Source organism: Lepidothrix coronata, unplaced genomic scaffold (assembly GCF_001604755.1).
Source record: "Lepidothrix coronata isolate B3197 unplaced genomic scaffold, Lepidothrix_coronata-1.0 Scaffold34, whole genome shotgun sequence".
In the NCBI taxonomy this organism is placed as follows: domain Eukaryota; kingdom Metazoa; phylum Chordata; class Aves; order Passeriformes; family Pipridae; genus Lepidothrix; species Lepidothrix coronata.
Window position 1 is genome coordinate 140599 of NW_016690214.1, and position 23012 is coordinate 163610.

Below are 23012 nucleotides of genomic sequence, written 5' to 3' on the forward strand. Positions count from 1 at the left end.
CCTGCAGGAAGGCAGGCGGAGCCGCAGGACGTCTCTGCCAACAGAGGCACCTTTTAATGAGCTTTTACCTGGCACAGAAAGAACAAAGGAACACGTAAAGATCAAAAGCTGCTCCCTGGAAGGCAGGAGGAATTTAAAGGGAAACATTGCTTTGATCCTGCAGAACACCTGTTGCCTCAGCACTGCTTGGATGTGCAGGTGGACGGCGCTGCAGGTACACACAGGCACAGTGGGCTGGGAGGGGGAAACCAAAAAAAAGGACAAAAGGTGAGGAATACAGTGTCCTGCCAGCTCAGAAATTTAGTCTGTTGGACTTGTCTTGCAGAAGAGCTACATATCAGAAACCAGAGACCATTGCAGTGCTGCAGACAGCAACCAAACACACCGGGATACATAAGTATCACCAGCAAACTCAATTAGTCCTTTCACCATTGCTGCAGGCCAGGAATTCTGTGTAGCTTTGGTTGCAGGATTAAAGAAAACAGATTTAAGTCACTGGACAGTTTCAGGGAGGGTGACAAGAGTGATCTGGGCCATGGAAAGAGATTGCCAAGGGAAGACTGAAGTGAGGGAAATGTATTAGAAGTCTTCACACGTGGGAACTATCACTGCCAAAGAAAGGAAGAGCTGTCAGTGGAGGTCAGGAGAAGTTGAAAGGCAGTTGAACTGTGGCAAGGAATATCTAGTTTTGTCATTCTAGTAGCAGGGACAATGGTGCACCAGAACAGGGCAACCTCAAGGGGCCATTTCCATCACTGGGGTCTCAAAGGCTGCAGAAATAGATACACAGTCAGTCCCAGCGAGGATCAGATGATGGACTGGATCTGTGAAGGCCATCTGGTCTACTGGTACAACCCCAAAAGTCTCTGAAACTCAGCCTGGGAATGTGCCTCTCCTTCCTAAAAGACAGGAGTTCATACAACACAGACCAGCAAATGACAAAGACACTGAACCTGCAGGGTTTGCTCTACTCTCAGCCCCTTTCTGTGTGGGACAATGTCTGCACACACAGTCTGTGGAGCCTGGCACGTGGGGAGAGGCAGGTACTGCTGCTGCCTCCTGTGTGAGCTTGGGAAGGCAGCAGGAACTGTCCCACAGCTCAGGCAGCAGTAAATCAGCACCATTCAAAAAACCCTCATTTTTCGTATGAATTCTGTATTTATCTGCTGATCTGAAGGGATTCTTCTCAGTGTGGGGGAACCAGCCCAGCTCTCCAGAAGCTGAAGCACTGAGTTAGCTGATAAGCTCTTGCTGAATGCCAATATTTATTAAGCACACACACATTTTCTTCTCCCACACATCAACTGTTGCCACTAAAAATCTTCGCTGCAGCTTCTGAGTCTGTTCACACAGCCCTGGCTGCTCTCCCAGGCAGTGCCAGCACTTCTCAGCTACATGAGTGAAAAAGTGATGGGGAGCCAACTCCTGAAATCCCCACGGGAGCCTCTTCCCAAGAGCCCGACCAGTTCCAGCCAGCAGCATCCAGAAGGGCACCGGCTGCTCGCCTCCCGCAGAGATGCCCTTCCCGTCCTCGCAGCCCATCAACAGAATCCTGTTTGCCTTGGCAGATCACACCTCACCTTGGCACAGGCCGCTGGACCAAATGCTGCTGCCTCCGGTTGCACAAGATTCCTGTATCCTGTCACGGGAGGGCAGTGCCGGGCTCTGGCTCGGGCTGACACCCTCCAGCTCGGCGCTCCCGCCCCGCGCAGCACCAGGAGCACACAGCACCGAGGCTCCTCTCCCAGATGAGCCTGGAGGGGTGTCCAAACGTTCCTGCAGCCCACAGGTCCCACTGCCGAGCCCTCCGTGCAGGCACCGGGCTCGTGGCTCCCAGGGCACATTTGCTGTGCAAGACTTTAAGAACTTTACAAGCAACATAAGCCGAGCTAGAGGGCTCTGGAAGTGAAACATGAGACTTGCAGCGTGTCTGGGCACGGCAGAGAAACACGAGCTGTCAAACAGCAGCACCACAGTCAGGCATGAAATGTCTTTGGTAAGGAGAGAGCAACAGGCTCTTTCTCTGTTTTGCCCTAATAACTTAAATTTAAGTTTACATATTTAAGGAGTGCAGAGTCACTGCAGTGAGGGGGCTCAGACACTGCACAAGTTCCTGTCTCTCTACCCTCCTGGGAAAAGCAAAGGCTGGGTTTGGAACTCTCAAGCAGAGGTTACGGAGCGAGTGACTGGAGACAGAGTACGGCAGCCCAGAGCTGGGACTCGCAGCTTCCTTCCAGTCCTTGGAGTAGATTTTCTGTGCCACTCTCAGCTGGTCACCCACTTGATCTCTACTCCTCCATGGATACATGAGAGCCCTTGTACGACCTTCCTGCTGTATTGCAATACATGAACATTAGGGAACAAAAAAGAAAAAAGCTTTCCAAACTCCTTGCTGTTCACTGGAGCCAGTTAAGAGGACCCAGCCAAATCAAGGAAAAACATTTACTGTAGGATGTACTGAAGTCATCCCATCTCATGGGGAGAATTATGTAGGTCACCAAAAAGTCCTTCATTGCTGCCCTGCCAGAGCAGCAGCAGCTCACTGAGCACAGAGCAAAGGGAGCTGAATCCTGCAAGTTTGTGACTCGGAAATAAAAAGGAAAAGGGAATGCTCTGTCGGAGCCTGCAGCTGCTCCCGGCCACACCTGCTCAGGCATCAGAAAGCAAACAAAAAGCAAACAAAACCCTCACCGCCCCCCCACCCTGGCACCAAACTCACCTGCAGCAGCACCCAGACATTCTGTGTGCCACATGTCCCTCCATCCCAGATTAACCAGCATTTCATGTCCCTTATCTGCACTGCTCGTGCCACAGGTAACACTTTTATGGCCTTTTATTTCCAATGTCCCGGAGCCAAGGCCTGATAACGCTCACAGGACTTGATCCCGGAATACCAGCAACTAAAAACCCCAGGAGCCTGGATTCACAGCTGAATGGATGAACTAACTGAAAAATGAACTAAAAAGTCTTTCTCAATATAACAGAAATCAGACCACGTGTCTCTGTCACTCGGACACTCTGGCAGTCCCCCTCCCTGGGTACAGGCAGGGGCAGGACTGTGCCCCATCCCTCCCTTCCTGATGGACTCAGACAGCCCTGTTCTGCCCCATCCTGGCTCTCCAACCTCACACCACCCACACAGCCCGAACAAACACAGATATTCTCCAAATTCAACACAGAAGAGCTTTTAGAGACTTTTACCCCAGTTATTATCAGGACATGAACAAGCTCCTACAAAAAAGCACCTTCAACAAAAGAAGCAGCCAAGTCTGAGATCCTTACCCTGACTTGTCCTGGTCTTCACATTTCTACTGTTTTCTCTTAAAAGATCTTTCATTTTTCTTCCTATTCCGAGTAGCAACTAAGAACAAAACACCTCTGCAAGGCAAGCTCCCAGCCTGAGATCCAAGAAGACAGACAGATCTCCCAGAGGAAGCAGCAGAGTTATTTTACGGAGTGTCAGCAGCACAGTGAGCAATACAGCACCTCTCAATCCCTGCCTGGAGCATCCCAAGGCCACGCATCAAACCACTGCCAGGGACCCCCCAGCACCTCCTCTGCCGGTAACAGAGCTCAGGTAGGTACTGGGGTCACCTGGGAGAAGACCAGCTCCGTAAAAGGAAGGAAACCATAGGAATGTGCTCGGAAAAAACAGAAGATAAAGTTTAAGAACTATTTCGCTTTCCAGCAGCCCCCATGGGAAGCATCCCGTCCTCCCGGGCAGCATCCCGGTCCCCAGGGCATCATCCCAGCCTTCCTCGGGCATCGTCCCAGCCCTCCCGGGGCATCATCCCGCCCGCTCCCGCCCCTCTCCGCGGGGCTGCGGCGTGGGAAGGGCGGACAAAGAGCGGGATAACACCGGGATGCACCGCCCAGGTGCCGGGCAGGATCCCGGAGCTGGGCCCGGGGGGTCCCGGTGCAGCGCTGAGCGGCCCCCGGCCCCCCTCCCCTCCCACCGCCCCCGGCCCCGTCCCGGCCCCGCTTTACCGGCACAGACGAGCCCGGGAGAAGTCCCGGCGCTGCCCGGCCCGGGCGGGCTCGGAGCCGCCGCCGCTCCCGGCCCTGCGCGGGGCCGCCGCCGCCGCCCGCCGGCTCCGCGGGGCTGCGCCCGCCCAGCGCCCCGCCCGCCCCGGGGCTGCCCGGCCGGGGAGGGCGCGGAGGGACCGCCCGGGGCCGGCACCGCCCGGCACCGGCACCGACACCGACACCGGCACCGGCACCGGCACCGCCCGGCAGCGGGACCCGCGGGCGGCACCGGGCACCGAGCGCGGCCCGACCCCCGCGCGCCGGGGATGGTGCGGCCCCAGAGCCCCCCAGGCCTCCCCCCCGCGGGCCGCGGTGGTGCGGCCCGGCGGTCACGTGAGCGGGTGTTGACGCGTCGCTTGGTAACGGGAACATGGCGGAGCCGCCGCGGGTGAGTCGGGACCGGGATAGGGACAGGGTTAGGGACAGGGATAGGGATAGCGACCGGTACCAGCACTGGCACCGGCACCGCGACCGGGACCCCTGTGCTGGGACCGCCGGCCCGGTCCCGCCCGGTCCGTCCTGTCCGCGCCCGGAGCCCGGTACCTCCCGTTCTGGTACCTCCCGTTCCGGTGCCGCCCGTCCCCCCACTGCAGCCCCGCACCGCCCGGTCCCTGCCGGTCCCTGCCGTGTCCCCGCGGCCGGCGGTCCCCGCTCCGGTGCTCACCGTCTCTCTCCGGTTGCAGGCACAGCCCGGCCCCGGTGCCGCGGGGACTGAGCGGGATGAAACCAGAGCCCCCTCACATCTCGCTGTGGAGCTGAATCCCTTTGGAACATTCCCAGCGTTCCTTACGGAGGAATGTGTTCCAAAAAAGCCACTAAAAAGTAAATTTAGTTACGGTCCCATGTCAGCAGCGTTTGAAGTATGTGTTTTTCACTCACTTCTTTGCACGTTTCTGCTGCAGACACTGTAAAAATGGATTTATCCACATTTCATGGGTGCACATACTCAGGCTCCTTTTGGAGGTTTGTTGGTGGCAAGTTTTCCTCTTCCATTGAAACTGCCCAACGCTTGAATTTGGCAAGTGATGAAGTGGGATAAAACAGTGTCTCTCTAAAAAGGAAAAGAGAAGGAAAGAAAGAAGAGAATAATTTGGCTACACGTAGTGCAAGCTGGAAGAATTTCTTTAATAAATCCCTAGGGGCTTTTTTTGTTTGTTTTTAAATAGAAACACGTGAAGCTGTAAGAGGTGTGCAGGATTTCTGTCAGGATCTTTACTATCTCAGTGCTTGCTGGGTGACTGTTTTTGCAAATGAGATTAAACTTCTAAATTAAACTTCTGTGCCCTGTGGCAAAAAATACCGTAGCATTAACATGAAATGTAAATGATAATCTGCTGTTCTGCTCTCCACCTGTGCTGTGAGCCAGGCCATGGAAGCAGAGAATGGGAATGACAATGGAGAGGGAGAGTCTGTTCTTCTGGAGGAGCAAGAAGAGTCATTTTGCCCCAAAGAGAGGTCTGTGGGGTTACAGAGCTGCTCGTGGGACAGCAATGGGACACCATAATTATATAAATAATCTTATTATTAATGTGGCTGCCCTATCCCTGGAAGTGTCCAAGGCCAGGTTGGACAGGGCGTGGAGCAACCTGGGCTAGTGGAAGGTGTCCCTGCCCATGGCAGGGGGTGGAATGAGATGAGCTTTAAGGTCCCTTCCAGCCCAAACCATTCCAGGATTCCGTGATTCCCAGAATGCCTGAGCAGTGTTTGCAGCTCCACATTCTCCTGGTGCAGTTTTATTGCTGCAAACACAAAACCAACCAGAACTGGAACAGAGGGAAGCCCGTGGGTCAAGCACGACGTGTACAACAGCTCTGACAGAACCAGAGAGGTTCTGTTGCTGTGCTGGGTACGTGTGAGGTGTTTTTTAAATCAGGGTGACACAGCTTTGCCAGTGTCTCTGTGCTGGTTTCAGAGCCTGGCCCTCCTGTTGATCCTTTGTCTGCATCTCTCGTGTCTCATGGTGACAAAAATAAGCACATTTTTAGGGGTAAATAGAGGTAGATGGAAAAGCTGTTTCAGGTGATGGATTTTATGTTTCAGGAAAAATCTCCTGAGACTTTGTAGGACAATGTAGAAAGTGACAGTTGTCCTCCTGAACAGGGTGACATGGAGCAGCCAGTACCAGGCAGAGGAGCCTCTTCCCTTCCCTCGGGAGCATCGGCAGCGGGGCCGGACACCGGCACAGAGCCAGGTATCAACACAGCAGCACTTGAGACCAGCTCTCAAGCATTTCTCCCTTTCTGGTCATTGTTAATCCAACTGGAGGCACAATACAATGAAATCTAATCCTATTTCCTTATCTATTTCTTTTTTTTTGGGGGGGGTGGGGTCCAGGGAACGTGGGAGACCCCATTTCACTCCCTGGTGAGCATGGAGACCGAAGATGGGAAAAGGAATCCCAGCAGCATGGATCCAAGGACCATGAAATAAGCAGAAGTAGTGAGGAAACAGCAGAAGAAACAGAACTGGTCGTCTTGGATCCAGAACACGTGAGAAGCCCTCGAATCTTGTCATTGTTCTTTGCAGACTTGGTGATTTTGCCTGTCTGAACTGTGGAGGTGAGCTGTAAGCAGTGGCTCAGCTGTTTGCTGAACTGCACATTTGCAAATCACTTCTGCCAAAGTATTGACTCCTGACTGTGTCACTCCCTCCATACGAACCCCAGAGCTGCAGGTTCAGGAGTGAGCAAGGTAGTGGGCAAACCTGGTGCTCTTCAGTGCCCCTGAAAGAGAAGTCCTTGCAGCAAGAGTGAGTGGGTGGGTTCTCAGATGTAGCTTCTGACATGTTTCAGATAATCTCACTAGTCACTTTTTGACATGAACGAACACCCACTGTGTAACTCCTTCCACCTGCTACAGTAAGTGTAGCTAAAATAAGAACACAAGTGTCTATGGCAGAAATAAGATGTTTTATTTAATGGGGGAGTACCAGCGAGGCTTCCTCGTAATTTATTTACACAAGTATGTTAAAATTTCTGAATGCCATCTTTCTTCACAGCCTCTGATGAGAAGATTCCAGGCTGCCCTGAAGAATTACATCACTAAGCAGATGGAGCAAGTGAACCTCGACCTCCATGAGCTGGTACCCGACCTCTCCTTTGCCCTCCCACAGCCCCTCCCGTCCGAGCTGCCGTGGGACAGCTCATCACCTCTTGTGTCTGCAGAGGACAGCAACGAAGGACAGCAAAGTGCAGAGAGAAGAGCTCGGGGTGGTCCTCTATGGAGCCCAGCAGCAGCTGGTCCAGCTGCAGGAGGAGCTGCAGAAGAGCCACGACCGCCATTCCCGGGCAGCCACGGCGAGGCAGCAGCTGGAGGAGGAACTGGAGGCCCTCAGGGATGCTTACAGGAACATGTGCCACAACACAGATGATGAACGCAAGAAAGGTGGCTGAGGCAGTGCTGGCAATGTTTCCTAGTTCTGGGGCTGTGTGGAGAAATTCATTTGGATTTTAGGCAAACGCTGGATTGAAAAATACAGTAAAATTGATCAGGAATAATGCACTCACCAAAAAGTTTCACGGGTGCTCCTGAAATTCTGTGTGCTGGGAATCAAGGAATTGCTTACCAGGATTTTTAGCTTTGCTTGTGGAGCTTTGCTCCAAAGCTGATGTAAATTCTTATGTTGGGGAGGGCTGATGTAGCTGGTGTGTGAGAGGTTTTGCTTTGGGAGCTTCTGTATTTCTTTCCCTTTTATTTCTGTTTAAGGTGTATCCTACAGACAAACTTCTCTAACTATTTTCCCTCTTTCCCCCTCCCCAGTTTCTGCAATGCAGACCCAGGTTGAAAACCTGGCCTTGCAGCTTTTCTACATGGAGAACATGGACCAGGACATGCATCACAAGATTTTACTGATGAAACAGTCGACAAAGAAGGCTGAGGCAGAGAAGTTCCAGGCTGAGGTGGAAAAGAAAAAACAGGTACCAAGTAAAACTGTCTTTGAAAAAAAATAAATACAGGTGACAGTTAGTGGTGAGTCTTGGAGGATGTGCTGCCTTGTCAGAAGGAAGGCTGGAGTGATGGAGTCATGCAAGATGCATGGGGATATTTTTCCCAAATAATAAAAAAACCCAAAAAAACAGAGGCTTTTCTAAAAAGGAGAAGAACCCCTGCCTCCCCCCAGATAGCAGCACTTACTGCCCAGAGGGTTGGGCAAGCCTTAGGACAGTATATCACTCTTCAGTCAAGCAAAAGGGGTGTGGGGGCAGGAAGATATTTAGTGAAGAAATATCATGTATTCAGGTCTCGAGAATTATTGTGAGTCACAGCAAATTTCACAGTGGAAAGTGAACTTTGGGAATGAGCAGAGCTGGTCGGTGCTGGAGCTCCCTCTGCTGCCTTCCAGGATGCAGACTGGGTATTACCGATGCAGAATTCCATGCAAACTGTTAAAATACAATGGGTTTAGGAGGTTTTTAACAAAGGATTTTCAAATACACATTATTAAGGTTCGCAGCATCTGGAGAAGTGGCACAGTGTAATCCATGCTGACAGGAGGGAATGCTGCTTCAGAGCTGCATTATCAATTTACTGCTGCAACTGGAATAATAAACAATCAGCAAAAGTTTCATTCTCTTACAAGTTGTTCCTGCTGCAGTCCTGAGTCATTTGTGTATGAATGGGAAAGTTTCAGTAGGAATCAAATCTAATCCAGTTGCCAATTTAATTCCTTTTCTAGCTGATTTTGTTCTTGTAGGATACAGTTGGTTAAGACTGAGAGGACATCACTCACCCTGAACATTTTGGCTCTGACTCCGTAGGACCTTCTCCTAGACCAGTTAACAAGGAGAGCCTACGAGCTCCAGGAACAAATTGCTCTGTTTGAAGCTCAGCTTGTGGCCCAGGCAGAGGACACAAGAGTGACCCGGCAGGCAGTCAGTGAGGTAGGAGGGGGCTTTTCCTTTCTGGTTAATATTTCCCTCTGGCAGGACTGACCCCTCTGGCCTGCCCTCACGTGTTGTGTACAATGTGGGCCAGAGTTGCTTGTTTTGTTCCTGTTTGGAGGAATGAAGACTTTTTTTCTTTTCCTTTGTTCTTAAGAATTGCCTGTAAATCATTTCCTCCTCCCCTTCTCAGCAGTTTTTTCTTGCAGACCTGTGCTCTCTGGTCTGCTGTGACAATGAACCAGCCACAGTAGCTGAAGCTGTTCCTGCTCAGCATATTATGAACAGAAAAAAAATAAATTGCATTGTAACATGAATTTGGTTTTTCAACACAGTGTATATTCATGCTGTCTCTTCCTCAGGCTGGTCTGGAGGTCCAGGCTATTAACATGGAGAAAAAGAGGTTGATAAACCACTGGAACAGCAGTTTGGCTGGAATGAAGCAAAGGGATGAGGCCTATGTTGCCACTCAGGAGCTGCTGAGGTATGGTCTGAAACCAGGCCCTGGGGAGAGCTTGGATAATTTGGGCAGGAGGGATTCCAGAAGGGGCAGTGTGTCTCCTGTCAGGGTCAGCACTGTGTGGGCAGGGAGTGTCAGGCAGAACGAGCTTCCTGCTTTAAACCACATTATAAAATTAAAGGACAAGAGGCACAGTTCTTTATTCCTGTTTTCTTTACCCAAAACACAGCTCTCAGAATGTAGGGGGTTCTTAAAGCTGTTCAGAATTTTTCTATTCGTATTTTATTCCTTTAAAAGAGTTCCCTCACCTTTACAACGCGTCTCACTCCAAAGAGTTAGATGTCAGGAAGGATTTCTCTCTCACTATCAGGGTTTTGTGAGGCCTTTAGAAATCTTCAGGAAAACCTCCCTGTTATTGCCAAAGGAAGTGTTTATTTGTTCTGGAGCCGTGAAGCTTGACTGATTTTCTGAGAACAAGCACCCTGCTTTTATATGGTGACATCCTGGTAGGAATAGGGGTGGGACAGTACTGAAAGAAGGAATCCATTTTCCTACATACATTTTCTTTTAAATCCTAATGTATCCATCCATCTCCTGCTGCCTCTGCACTGTCCCAGCAGCTGAGCCCTTACAGAGATCTTCCTTCTTGGGCAGTTGGTGCAAGAACAAGTTTGAAAAGAGGAATCTGTAGGTGGCTGTTCAGCACCAATCCCTGCGATGATTTTCCATCCTATTTGCCCCTCTAGCAACTACAGACGTGACCTCAGGTCCCTGGAAGGGGACATCCATGGCTGTGGGAAGTCCATCAGGAAGGAGGAGGAGAAGAATGAGTTGCTTGTCACCATCCTGAACCGCTCTCAGAACGATGCCAACGTGACAGAGAAGCTGATTGCCCAATGCCTGCTGCAGCAGGAGGCCCTGAAGGTTGAAATGGGCACCTACACTCGTATTCTCCATGAGACAGAGCAGGCCCTCATCAGGACCAAGATGGTGAGGAGAGTCCATGGAAGATGTGTCTTTTGGAATATTTGAATTTAATACCCTGCCTCAAGCAGTTGTAGTGATCCTGTCTCTGTCTTCCAACCTTTTAGGACCAAGCTGCTCACCTGGATGAGTTGGTGTCCATCAGGAAGGATATACAGAAGAGAACTTATGTCAAAGAGCAGATGGAGAATGAAATCATGGCAAAGCTTCAGGACCAGATGATATCCAGCCAAGCTGCAAAGCACTTCTCACAGATGGCTGCGAAACTGCGGAAGAGGAAAACCGACCTGGTATGGCATCCCCTCCCCTGGGGAGGGCAGGGCAAGGCAACCACCAGAGCAGTGCTTCTCCAGGGGTTTGTCAGTGACTTCCTTCTGGTTCCAGGTCTGCAGCTGAAGGGCTGCTGAGTTTGCCTGCAGTCTGGTTCTCCCTGTGATGTGATTGCAGGATGCTGGTGTATGTGAGAGAGCTTGGCCAAAAAGGCCTGACAAAACATAGAGTTCTTTACTTAGAAAATGGAGCAGAATGATGAATCCTGGGAGTATTTACTATAAAGGATTAGCAGTTCTTATGTACTGGAGAAAGGCAATGGATATGTGGTACTTCTATACTCTACATTAACTTTTACCTCTATACTCCCTCACAGAATGGGATGTAGGCAGCTCTTGATTCCAAGGAACAGTCCAACCTGACCCACAGCTCTTTAAGGCATAAGTTGCTCTCTCTGAGAGTGTATAGCTGGTACAGGTAGAAAAACTAGAAGACTCAGCCCAGCATTTCTCACACTGAGCTGGGGGGCTGTTGTCAGGTGAGGGATGTGTGTGCCAGGTGTGGTGGAGAAGGTACAGTACAGTGATGTCCTGCTGCTGTTAGCCAGGTAACTAGAGACACTAGAACAGGGAGTAATTGCAGGAGGGATGGGTGAGGTCACTTGAAGGTTTTGGGGATTTTTAGGCTCTTTAATGCTTTTCAACAGCTGTATGGCAGAGGTAAATATTGTATTACCTGTCGACTGATGGAGAAACAAAGGTACACAGAGGGTAAGTAGGTTACAGCTTGTAGTACAGACCTGGGATTAGAATCTCAATCCCCTGATTCCTGTGCTGGGATAAGTGGTACTACAACTCAACGAGTGGCTGTTGGTGACAGTGATGTGTTTTCTCTCTTGATATTCCCAGGAGCTGCATTTTTACAAGGTTGAAAATGATGTGGGCCAGATTATCCTGAATGCAACTAATACCAGCTGCAGGCTGACAGTCCTCCAAAAAACACTCTGTGAGGTGGACAAGGATATAAAAAATATCAGTGATCTGATCAGCTGCCAGGAAAGTGAGATTGGAAAGTGCAGGCTCCTGGCTGATAAGAAGGGAGGGATCATCTGCCTGTACAACAAGAAGCTGGAGATGCTTCTTGCTCAGCAGGGGGTAGGTACTTTTGTGTTTCAGTCCCAATTTTGATTTTATTCTTTGTGGTGACCACAGATGTCCCTGATAAATGTAACTGTGTAAGTGTTGGGTAGTTCAAACTTCCAGGCATCAGCATTGTCATTTAAAAGCTGCACTAGTTAATGCAGGTGTTTATGTTTGTCAGACAGTTCTTGATGCACATGAAGGGAATTGTAAAATGAGGGTGTGCCTGGCACAGATTCCTGCAGGGAGTTGTTTGCAACTGATGAAAATGTCAAATGCCATCAATACTCTGGGAGTAAATAGGATCTTGTTAGAAAATCTGCAAACACTGACAAGGGGAGTGTGGAGCAGGCAGAGACATTTCAGTTGTTTGGTGGTTGGCCCCATTCAGCTGATTCCCGGATCTGTCCCTGGCACTGTAAGACCTTTATGGATACTGATGTGGAAATGAGTCCTGTCTGCAGGCTTTGGAATGTCCAAACAGCTCCAGCAGCTTCTGCCTGACTTATCCCAAACTTTGCCCTCATACAGGGGCAAGAACTGGGACCACTGGAAATTGAGATCAACAAGCTGACCAAGGAGATAGAAGAATGCAATTCTGAGGTGATGACACTGCAGAAGTACTGGCTCAATGAGCAGAAGGAGCTGTTCAGGTTAACCCGGGAGCGGGAGGAGCAGATCTCCTCCCTGGATGCACTGAAGAAGCAGATCACCATCATGCAGCAGAGGAAAGTGCGCATGGAAAGTACGGCCTTCCCTGAGCTTCCTGAAGATGCTCACCCGGGAGGGGAGGAAAAAAGGGAGTGGAGGATTACAGATGAGAAAAGCTGGACCTGCCTCTGGATATGTGTGAGCAGGAATGCCAACAACCCTGGCACTGCCCTGGGGCTGAGCCTGGCACTTGTGCTGTTTGCACGTCGTTATTCCTGTAAGGATTAATCCTGCTGTCCTGACACAGTCAGACCCTGAGTGACAATGTCACCTGTCACACTTCTTAAATAAAGGTTGCAAGTAGTGGGTAGGTTATTGTCCCCAGCAATGACAGCACTTTCCTTGGCCAAAACCAACTCTTTTCCACGGGGGTCTCCTTCAAAACCTTATTTGGTTTTCGGGCTTGTGGAAAAACGTTTTGGCTGGACATGTGGGACATGGGTGGCTCTGCCTGAGGCATTGCCAGCTCTGATAGCAGTTTGTCACACCTTGTCTGTGTTCAACCCAATGCTCAGGGAAATTCTAAGACTTTTTTCTGTTCACCCACAGATGAAATTCAGCAGGAAACAAAAGAACAGAAGGACATCGAACGGCACATGAAGGACATGTCAAATGACTTGGTAAAGTTGAATGTGTTGATCAGGAAGAACAACAGCAGCTTTGAGGAGCTGCAACATGCCAACATGATCACAGAGAACGAGTTTGTGCACTCCCTCAAGGTACCAAGGCCTGACACCTCAACCTTCTGTGCAGATTGGAGGCAGGTAGTGATCCTAGAAAACCTTCTCAGCCTGACAACACTGTATTGTTTTGTGCTTCCCAAATCTAGGCAGCAGAAAAAGAATCCTTGGAGATGCAGGAGAAGTACATTCAACTGACTGAGGAGAAGGAAAGGCTCCTGAACAGCATAATGGAAGCAGAGTAGGTACCAGAGAGTGCCACAATCTCGTGTGTCTGTGTCCATGTTCCTGTTCTCCTCCAGGCTCCAAACTGACCCAGCATGAGCAAATGTGCTTCTGTCCTTCCTGAAGAAGGGGAAAGGACTTTAATGAGTGTTTGAAACACAGAAACTGAAAGGTGCTTTGGTTGTCTCTGGAACAAGCTGGGAGGATGGTGGCTTTAACAATTCCATCATGTGTGGGACGTTACCAAGACCTGTATGGGAAGACTCTGCCAGTAACTTGGAGTGAGTGTGCTGCACTGGGCTGTTCATTGGGGTCCAGCAATCCCTGCCAGTCTGGGCACACTTGTTTTTACAGTCACCACCCCATTTTCTGAGTTGGGAAGCTTGCTATCTGGTTTCACCCTGCTCTGTGTTGCCCTTTTCCATGTCCCACATGCAAATCCTTGGATTCTGCCAGCTCTGTGTTCAGAATTATCTTGGGCACGTGCTGCTGCTGGTACACAGAGATCCCTGTGGGTTACAAAGGCTTTCCCTTTCCTTTCTTCTCTGAAGGCATCAGATCCTGCTGTGGGAGAAGAAGATCCAGCTGGCAAAAGAGATGAAAGAAGCCACAGGTTCTGGGTCAGAACAAGGTGAAATCCAAGCCATGAAAGCAGAGATTCGTAGGATGCAAGTAAGGCACTGGGAAAGAGGGCTGAGGAGGGGAAGCCACACAATGTACTGGAGTGGCTGAAACATGAGGCAGGAGATGAGAAACAGGCTGGAGAAGTGGTATCTCCAGTGCCCAGGGTGGGAGTCTTAACCCCCTGCAGCTCGACTGAACTGAGCACATCCTGCATTCCCTGTGAGTTCCCTGGGCCAGGCTCAGCAGAGTCTGGATACTCCCAAGGAATCTATTTAAATTGCAGTAATCTGCCACCTGATTCTGTGACCCCTATTTGTAAGCAAAGAAATGTTGATTACTAAATATTGCATCACCTTAATCACTGGTTAGGAAGGTGTTCCCTCTCCTGGCAGAGCAGCTCTTGCCCTTCATTCTCGGGATGCTTCTGCTTTTCTGCTTCTGCTCTTGCTAATGAGATCCAGAGCAACATCTGGAATATTACTGTGGACAAGTTGACAGTTCAGCCCTCTGCCTTCCAGATCCACACATGGCAAACCAGGTTTGGATTTGGACCAAATTTGGCTTGCAGGCACTCATGTGTCACATGTATCTGGTTTGTGTTGGTGGGATGTGCCACCCAGACGACCTCCCTCGGTGCCATTGGTAAACATTCCGTGGTTTGAGCCTGGTTTGTGTCTTGGCAAACGGCAGGTCCGCTATGGGCAGCTGCTGAAGCAGCAGGAGAAGGTGGTTCGGGATATGGAGGCGTCTGTTTCTCGCAGAGAGACGATAGCGGTGCGGGGAGAGGCTCAGAGCAAGCTGGATAAGAAACACGGCACCAAGAATGACTTCCAGCAGAGGAAACAGGAGCTGAGGAGGAAGATCAGGGAAGCCCAGGAGGTGAGGAAGGCAAGCAGGGCTGCAGGAGCTCACGCAGCTGGTGTTGGCCTTGTGATGAGCAGCAGTGAGCACAGGGGTGCCCGTGCACAGGGGCACAGGGGAGGGCTTTGGACATTCATTAAAAAACCCCCAACAAACGAGTTCTGGGAGGATGGTCGGGAATGCAGCTGAACTAAAGAACTGGAGTCTGCCATTTCCTTCTCTTCTATTTACTAGAATATTTTTAACTGCAACCAAGCCATCCTGGAGCTGGAGAACACCCAAGAGTCCCTCAGGGCCACCTTCTCGGAGAAGAAGCGGGAATTGTCCAGACTCCAGGCCAAGGCCGACGGCCTCGACTTGGACATGGAATGTCTCCAGAACGAGAAACGCTGGGTGAGCCAAACAGAGCCTGCTGCTTCCTGCTACTGCCAGCTCTGTCCAGCACCATCCTGAACAGGGTGTGCTCAGTGACGAATTTTAGCCACATGTTCAGCGGGCACGTTCTGGGGGCTCACAGTGGCCCTCAGTTGATGCTGCAGTTGTACTTGGGGTGAGGCTGCATTCACCTGGAAACATCAGCCTGAAGGACCTAGTTTGTATCATGAAAATACCTGGTAACAACCACCCTTTGTGTGTGCCAGCTGGGTACTCAGAGCCAGCTCAAGGTCTTGAAACCCTGTCCTGGCAAGGGTTGGCTTGTATGCGTGGGAATTTCTCTGATTTATGGAATTCTGTGATGTCTGTACCCCTAGAACACTCGGGATGGAGGTGGTGTTTGGCTGTTGTGATGGGGAATTCACAGCACTGTCCTTCCCTTGTCACATACGGTGGTCACAGCAGCTGACACGAGTCACACCGATGCCCTGTGTGCATCTTTCCTGCTCTCACAGCCCTTTCCCCTGTTGCTTTTCTCAGAACCTGTTGGAGCTTGTGGCCCACCAGGCACACCAAAAGCATCTGCAGGCACTGAAGGAAGGGAAGTACCGGGCCCCGAGCTGCACTGAAGAGGCCTGCAGGAACCAGCAGGAGAAACTGCGGGTTCGGCTCCAGACCATCAACACCATCGTCCAGCGGATCCGGGAGGAAAATCCCCGGCACCAAAGGGCTCTCCAGTGGCTCAGCCAGTGCTTGGGATCGAGGCTGGAGTCCGAGAAAGCCTGATAGAAACACGGAAAATACATGTAACATCTGTTTTTATTTTTCTACCTGCTGCAGGCTTTGTAAACGAATACATATAGAAAAATAAACAGGTGTAGGGTATAATATTTGTGTTGTAGGGTATAATGTTTATTTAACATGTATCATGGTGATATTTTTGGTATGTTTCTGTTTACGTTTCACTTTCGCTGCCCCAGGCCGTTGCCGGGTCCCGCCTCCCTGCCCCGCCCCGGGGCGGGGGCCGGGCTGTCCCCGCCTTTCCACGGGGGCCGCAGGTCTCGCTCTCCGCCGGGCTCCTGCCCAGCTCCGGCAGCGCCGCGGGGCGGGGGTGGGAAGTGCCAGCCCGGTCCCCGTCCCCGTCCCCGCGCGGCTCTCGCCGGTCCCGCCTCGATGTGCGCGGGGGTCGCGGCCGCGCTGCTGGCGCTGCTCGTCCCCGCCGCGGCCCGGGCCGGCCCCGCGCCCGCCGCCTGCGAGGTGTCCCCGGGCGGCCGCTTCGACTGCGGCCCCGAGCGGCTGCTGTCGCGGGAGGGCTGCGAGGCGCGGGGCTGCTGCTACAGCCCCGGGCCCGGCCCCGGCCCGCCCTGGTGCTTCTTCCCCCGCGGGTACCGCAGCTACCGCGCCGAGAACCTGACGGCCACGGCCGGCGGCTTCACCGCCCGCCTGCGCCGCGTGGCCGCCGCCTTCCTGCCGGCGGCGGTGGACGAGCTGCGGCTGGACCTGGCGCTGGAGACCCCGACCCGCCTGCGCTTCACGGTGCGCCCCGGACCCCGCCCGGGCCCTCCGCGGCCGGCCCGCCCTGTCCCCGCCCTGTCCCCGCTCTGTCCCCGCTCTGTCCTCTTGCTGAGCCCGCTCTGTCCCCGCGCTGAGCCCACCCTGTCCCCGCTCTGTCCCCGCTCTGTCCTCTTGCTGAGCCCGCTCTGTCCCCGCGCTGAGCCCACCCTGTCCCCGCTCTGTCCCCGCTCTGTCCTCTTGCTGAGCCCGCTCTGTCCCCGCGCTGAGCCCACCCTGTCCCCGCTCTGTCCCCGCTCTGTCCTCTTGCTGAGCCCGCTCTGTCCCCGCGCTGAGCCCACCCTGTCCCCGCTCTGTCCCCGCTCTGTCCTCTTGCTGAGCCCGCTCTGTCCCCGCGCTGAGCCCACCCTGTCCCCGCTCTGTCCCCGCAGCTGCGGGACCCGGCCCGGCAGCGCTATGAGGTGCCGCTGGACACGCCGCGGGCGGGCGGCGCAGCCCCCTCCACGCTCTACGGGCTGCAGGTCAACCAGGACCCCTTCGGGCTCGTCGTGTGCCGGCAGCGCGGCGGGAGAGTCCTGTGAGTGCCCGTCCTGCCCCCCTCGCCTTCCCGAGGGATTCAGTCTGGAAGGGGAACCCCAGGCGGCCCCGCAGGGCACGGGCTGGGAGCAGGGATGTGGCAGGGGACACTGGTCATGGCGGGGGACACTGGTGACAGGAGTGGGGCGGCAGCTGGTGGCTGTGCGGGCTTTGCTTTGACGCCCTCTGCAGTTCGGTGGCTGAGAAGGGAACCAGGAATCGCGGAGCTCAGCTGAAACTTGTTTTTGTTTCACATGGTGATGAGCATCCGCGTCCCTCTCCAGTGCTGAGGGCCCGCAGCTCGGTGTGTCTCCCTCCTCCCGGCTGTTTGCCAGAGCCTCCCTTTCTCGGCAGGCTGAACACCACCGTCGCCCCCCTCTTCTTCGCAGACCAGTTCCTGCAGATCTCCACCTCCCTGCCCTCCCATTTCATTTCTGGGCTGGGGGAGCACCTGACACCGCTGATCCTCAACACAACATGGACCAGGGTCACCCTCTGGAACCGGGACATGGCGCCTGCAGTACGGAGCGGGGCTGAGGGGAGGGGAGATGCTCATCTGGCCTTGTGAAGGTGGCCCCACGGCCTCTCACATCTAGTCTGGGGCTGTGGAGAGGTGCTTGTGCTGGTTTAGCTCTGGGACCTGGCCTCAGCCCCAGGCAAGCCCATGGGACCCTTGTCCCCAGGCCAGGCTTTGTCCCCTGGGGCTCTGTGCTGCTCAGGAGCTGTTCCTTCTGGCACTCCTGGGCTCTTGCTCTGACTCAGCAGTGTTTGGGGCCACAGGCCCTGGGTTTGCACCCCAAGCCATGATGGTGCTCTTGGCTGGAGGCGAGGGGTGGGTGGGTGCCAGGGTTTCTGGCAGAGCCTCGCTGGCACCACACCATGCTCTGCTCCAGCCCCAGGTCAACCTCTACGGCTCCCACCCTTTCTACCTGGTGATGGAGGATGACGGTTCAGCCCACGGGGTCTTTCTGCTGAACAGCAACGCGATGGGTGAGTCCCGTGGAGGTGCCGGGGTGAGGGCTCAGCCCCATCCCTGTCCTCAGCTGCTTCTTCCTCTGGCACTTGTGCTTCCCCAGACGTGCTCCTGCAGCCCAGCCCGGCCCTGACCTGGCGCACAACGGGTGGGATCCTGGACTTCTACATCTTCCTGGGCCCCGACCCCAAGAGTGTGGTGCGGCAGTACCTGGACGTCGTCGGTACGGGCGAGCCACGAGCGGGGGTGTGGATGCTGTGAGCAGTGTGGCAGAGCTGGCGTGGCAGAGTGGGGCTGTGGGGCAGCGTGATGCTGGGCCATCCCTGCCAGCACCCACCCTCTGGCTTCCAGGGTTCCCCTTCATGCCCCCGTACTGGGGCCTGGGCTTCCACCTCTGCCGCTGGGGCTACTCCTCCACCGACATCACCCGGCAGGTCGTGGCCAACATGACAGCAGCCCGCTTCCCCCTGGTAGGTCTGGGCTAATCCCCAGAGCCTCTGTCCAACGATGGCCATGGGGGAGTTGATGGGAGCCCCCGTGGGCGGGGGTCCCGTGGCACTGTGCAGGAGTCCCTGCTCCACCCGTGTCACCATTCACAGGATGTGCAGTGGAATGACCTGGATTACGCAGATGCCAAGAGGGATTTCACCTTCAACAAGAAAAGCTTTAAGGACTACCCAGAGATGGTGCAGGACTTCCACCGCTGTGGGCTGAGGTACATCATGATCGTGGTGAGTGACACCCACATGGGTGGGCTGGCACTGGGGCTGCAGCCGCCCCGAGGGCAGTGATGGAGCTTCCTCTGAGGAAGGCAGGGCCGGCCGTTCCCTGCCCTTGCTGGTGAAGCCCCGGCTCTGTGCCCTGCCAGGATGCTGGGATCAGCAGCTCGGGACCCCCTGGCACCTACAAGCCCTACGACGAGGGACTGAAGAGAGGGGTGTTCATCCGAAATGCCACGGGACAGCCCCTGGTCGGGAAGGTGTGTGTGGGAGCAGCCCGAGCCCTGTGGGAGGGGGGTCAAGCAGGGCCATGGGAGCAGGACCCCAAGGGCCAGAGGGAAATGCTCAGGGGGTGGCTGTGATGGAAGGCAGGGTGGTATGTGGGGTGGAGGGCTCTGCCCACTGCTGCCTCCCTCCCGCAGGTCTGGCCAGGCCCAACCGTCTTCCCGGACTTCACCAATCCGGAGACTCACGAGTGGTGGCACGACATGGTGAAGGACTTCCACGACCAAGTGCCCTTTGATGGCATGTGGCTTGTGAGTGGCCCTGGCAGAGCTGCTGGCTACAGCTCCCTGGCTCCCTCCCTGCACCTCCGCTGGACCCCAGTGTGCCAGGGAGGGCATCCCGTCCTTTCCCTCCCCAGGACATGAATGAGCCGTCGAACTTTGTGGAGGGCTCCCAGGATGGCTGCCCCCAAAACAACCTGGAGCAGCCCCCCTACGTGCCAGGTATGGGAGTGGGTTCCAGCCCTTCCCGGGGCCGTGGGGACGCTGGGAGGATCCCGGAGGATGCTCCGGTCCCAGCTGGGTGGGCTCTGACCTCGCCCTTGCCCCCGCCCGTCCGGTGCAGGCGTGTTCGGGGGGCGCCTGCGGGCCGGGACCATCTGTGCCTCCAGCCAGCAGTTCCTGTCCTCCCACTACAACCTGCACAGCCTGTACGGGCTCACCGAGGCCATCGCCTCCCACAAGTAAGCCTGGGGCTCCTGCTGGGCTCCTGCACATCCCAGGGGATGCCAGAGCTGGCAGAGAGCCCCAGCGTGGGCAGTGTGGGCACAGGGAAGGCACTGAGCGGGGAGGGAGGGTTTGGTGTGTAACAAACGCAGTGTGCCGTGGGAGCTGCTGAGCCCCTTCCCTGTCTGGGCGGTGCTGAGCAGACCCTGCTCTGCCCTCAGTGCACTGCTGAGGGTCCGGGGCAAGCGGCCCTTCGTCATCTCGCGCTCCACGTTCGCTGGGCACGGGCGCTACGCCGGGCACTGGACAGGGGACGTCGGCAGCAACTGGGAGCAGCTCTACTACTCCATACCAGGTAGGCTGTCGGGCACTTGGGGCACATCCAGCCCTGCTTCCCTCCTGTGCTGCCCCTGCAGCCGGGGGCTTCTCCACAGGCTCTGTCCCCCCGGTGCCTCAGTGCCCGCTGTGCCCCCTCCACAGAGGTGCTGCTCTTCAACCTGTTCGGGGTGCCGCTGGTGGGTGCCGACATCTGCGGCTTCGCGGGCGACACGTCCGAGGAGCTGTGCGTGCGCTGGACACAGCTGGGCACCTTCTACCCCTTCATGAGGAACCACAACGACCATGGCACCCGGGTGAGCCCTGGGAGCCCTCACCCTGCTGGGCAGGGGGGCTCTGGGATGAGCGAGCACGCATGGGAAGGTGGCTGGTGCAGCTGCAGTGCCACGTGCCCTCAGTGCTGGGCCTGGACTGGGAGAGTCCATCCCGCATCCCAGAAATGCACCCACCCTTCCTCCCTGTGTGGTCTGAGCGTCCCCCTCGGGTCTCTCCCCCGCAGCCACAGGAGCCGTACGCCTTCAGCCCGGCCGCCCAGGCTGCCATGAGGAACGCCCTGCGCCTCCGCTACTCCCTCCTGCCCTTCCTCTACACCCTCTTCCACCGGGCTCACACCGCCGGGGAGACGGTGGCACGGCCCCTCTTCCTCGAGTGAGTGCTGGCCCAGCCGGGGCCGGTGGGTGCCGTCCTGCTGGGCTCAGGGGGAGGTGGGTGCAGGGTCTCCCTGGCGCTGCCCTTCCCTCCTCCAGGTTCCCCACAGACCCCAACACCTGGGCCGTGGACCGCCAGCTCCTGTGGGGCGGGGGGCTGCTCGTCACCCCCGTGCTGGAGGCAGGACAGACCAAAGTCAGCGGCTACTTCCCGGCGGGGACGTGGTACAGCCTGGCAGGGGTGGGTGCTCCCTGCTGTGTCGTGGGACTGGGGGGGACTTTGCTGTGGGACCCCGTGTGCATTCCTGCATCCCATTGCTGGTACAGGCCCCTTGGGGCTGTGTGTGGGTCCTGTACCTCGCCTGCCTTCACTCATGGCCATCTAAGGGCCGCAGTGCTGGCCCCCTTGGCCACACAGCACCCTGTGCCTGCTCTTCCCTCTCTGTCACCACATAGGACTCCACCATCCACAGCAAAGGGCAATGGATCCTCCTGCCAGCACCCCTGGACACCATCAATGTCCATGTCCGTGCAGGGCACATCCTGCCCCTGCAGGTGAGTCCCTCTGCTCCGTGGTGACCTGCCTGGCCAGCCTAGGGTGGTGGCAGTGCCGTCACCACAGAGCAGACAGTGCCGAGGGAGCCGTGGCTGCACTGTCCAGGGGACGTGGCTCCAGCAGTGCCCTGAGCTGTGCCCTCTCCCACGCCCCAGGAACCCGCCTTCAGCACTGCCCAGTCCCGCAGGAGGGGCATGGCCCTGGTCGTGGCACTGACCCCAGATGGCTTTGCCAGGGGAGACCTGTTCTGGGATGATGGGGAGAGCTGGGAGACCTTTGAGAGGGGGGACTACACCGAGATCCTCTTCCTGGCCACGCACGTGAGTGAGGGGGCATCTGGGCGGGGGGGTCCTGGTGGCCCTGGGGCACACGTGGTCACAGGCAGCACTGTGCCCTGGTGCAGAGCTGTGTGGTGCCAACAGTGCCAGACTGAGCAGCTGGTGGGGTGGAGGGGTCAGCATCCCCTCAGGATAACCCCTAGGAGGGGGAGAGGCTGCTCTCCTTGCACTGTGGATGCTCTCTGGCCCCCTGGGCTCAGTGCCTGGCAGAGGGGCAGCACGAGGAGCAGGGCACCAGGGCAGCCCTGTGTGCCCGTGGGGTGGCTGTGACCCGGGAGCACACGGTGACATCCCCGCTGTCCCCCAGGGTGCCGTGCTCAGCCAGCTGCTGCGGGCGAGCCCCCACCTCGATGGGGTCCTGCTGGAGGCTGTGACTGTGCTGGGGGTCTCCAGCCCTCCCCGGCAAGTCCTGGCCAACGGTGTCATCGTGAGCGACTTCTCCTACCGCAGTGACACCCAGGTGAGTGCTCGTCCCCCCCCCGGGAGGGGGTGGTGGCTGGGAAGGGACAGGATACAGCTGAGGGGCTGGTGAGGTCTGGCCCCAGCGATGGCACAGCACCAGCTCTGTCAGCACAGGCTGGGTCACTGCTCTGGGGCTGGGCAGGATTAGACCATGACAGGAGTGAGGATGGGGAGATGGAGGAAGGAAAGGCTGTTTGATGATGGGGCTGGAGCTCTGAGAGGAGCAGCAGCACAGCTCTGCTCCTGGGGCTGCCTGCCATGGATGCCCTTCTCAGGGGCTCTGTGGGATCAGGACCATGCCAGGCTGTGGCTCTGTATGGGGACAGGACACCTCCCTCAGCTCTGACACCTCCCAGGCTCCTTCCCAGCTGGCTCTGCCTGCTGCCAACCCTTCCCTCTGCCTCTCAGGTGCTGAGAGTCCCTGTGTCACTGCCGATGTGGGAGCAGTTTGTGATCTCTTGGTCCTGAGCCACCACCGGTCACAGGGAGAGGCCACGCTGCTCCCCCTGGCTCTGGGGCTGGATCCATCCCATCCCTTGACAACCCGGAGCTGCCACTGCTCTTCCTACACCACGCAGCTCCTGGACTTCAGCTGCCGTGAGGTGATGGAGGTGTGTGCACTGGACTGGCACGGGGGGGGGGACGACACTTGCACAACCCCCGGGGACAGGGAAAACCTCATCATCCTCAAATCAGGGAAAAAAAGACC

The 23012-nt window shown here is 55.5% G+C and overlaps 3 protein-coding genes across 6 annotated transcripts in view; 2 read left to right on the plus strand and 1 right to left on the minus strand.

Moving 5' to 3' along the window:
- TBC1D16 (TBC1 domain family member 16) overlaps positions 1-4073 on the minus strand; it is a 29671-nt gene extending 25598 nt beyond the window's left edge. For all 3 annotated transcript variants that reach the window (XM_017812071.1, XM_017812072.1, XM_017812070.1), the window contains exon 1: positions 3988-4073. The gene's annotated coding sequence lies outside the window, so the exon portion shown is untranslated. The remainder of the gene's footprint in view (positions 1-3987) is intronic.
- A 260-nt stretch (positions 4074-4333) lies between these two features.
- CCDC40 (coiled-coil domain containing 40) lies at positions 4334-16113 on the plus strand. Of its 2 annotated transcripts, none has more exons than XM_017812068.1 (18): positions 4334-4414; positions 6127-6217; positions 6361-6515; positions 7024-7107; positions 7190-7409; positions 7785-7942; positions 8783-8905; positions 9268-9389; positions 10112-10355; positions 10457-10639; positions 11528-11773; positions 12290-12503; positions 13019-13188; positions 13299-13390; positions 13926-14046; positions 14689-14877; positions 15094-15252; positions 15775-16113. In XM_017812068.1, the coding sequence occupies exons 1-18, from the start codon at positions 4397-4399 to the stop codon at positions 16018-16020; spliced, it is 2835 nt and encodes a 944-aa protein (XP_017667557.1). In that variant the 5' UTR covers positions 4334-4396; the 3' UTR covers positions 16021-16113. The 2 variants fall into 2 exon arrangements, with proteins under 2 accessions (XP_017667557.1, XP_017667558.1); XM_017812069.1 differs by having other exon boundaries at positions 4375-4414; positions 6067-6217.
- Positions 16114-16407: 294 nt separating this feature from the next.
- On the plus strand, positions 16408-23000 carry GAA (glucosidase alpha, acid). Its single transcript, XM_017811806.1, has 19 exons — positions 16408-16770; positions 17178-17323; positions 17677-17842; positions 18216-18312; positions 18399-18518; positions 18647-18765; positions 18895-19026; positions 19164-19274; positions 19437-19550; positions 19658-19742; positions 19864-19981; positions 20186-20319; positions 20445-20596; positions 20800-20948; positions 21047-21188; positions 21404-21502; positions 21659-21823; positions 22149-22301; positions 22712-23000. Exons 1-19 carry the CDS (start codon positions 16408-16410, stop codon positions 22769-22771), a joined length of 2625 nt encoding a protein of 874 aa, XP_017667295.1. The 3' UTR covers positions 22772-23000.
- Positions 23001-23012: the final 12 nt, after the last annotated feature.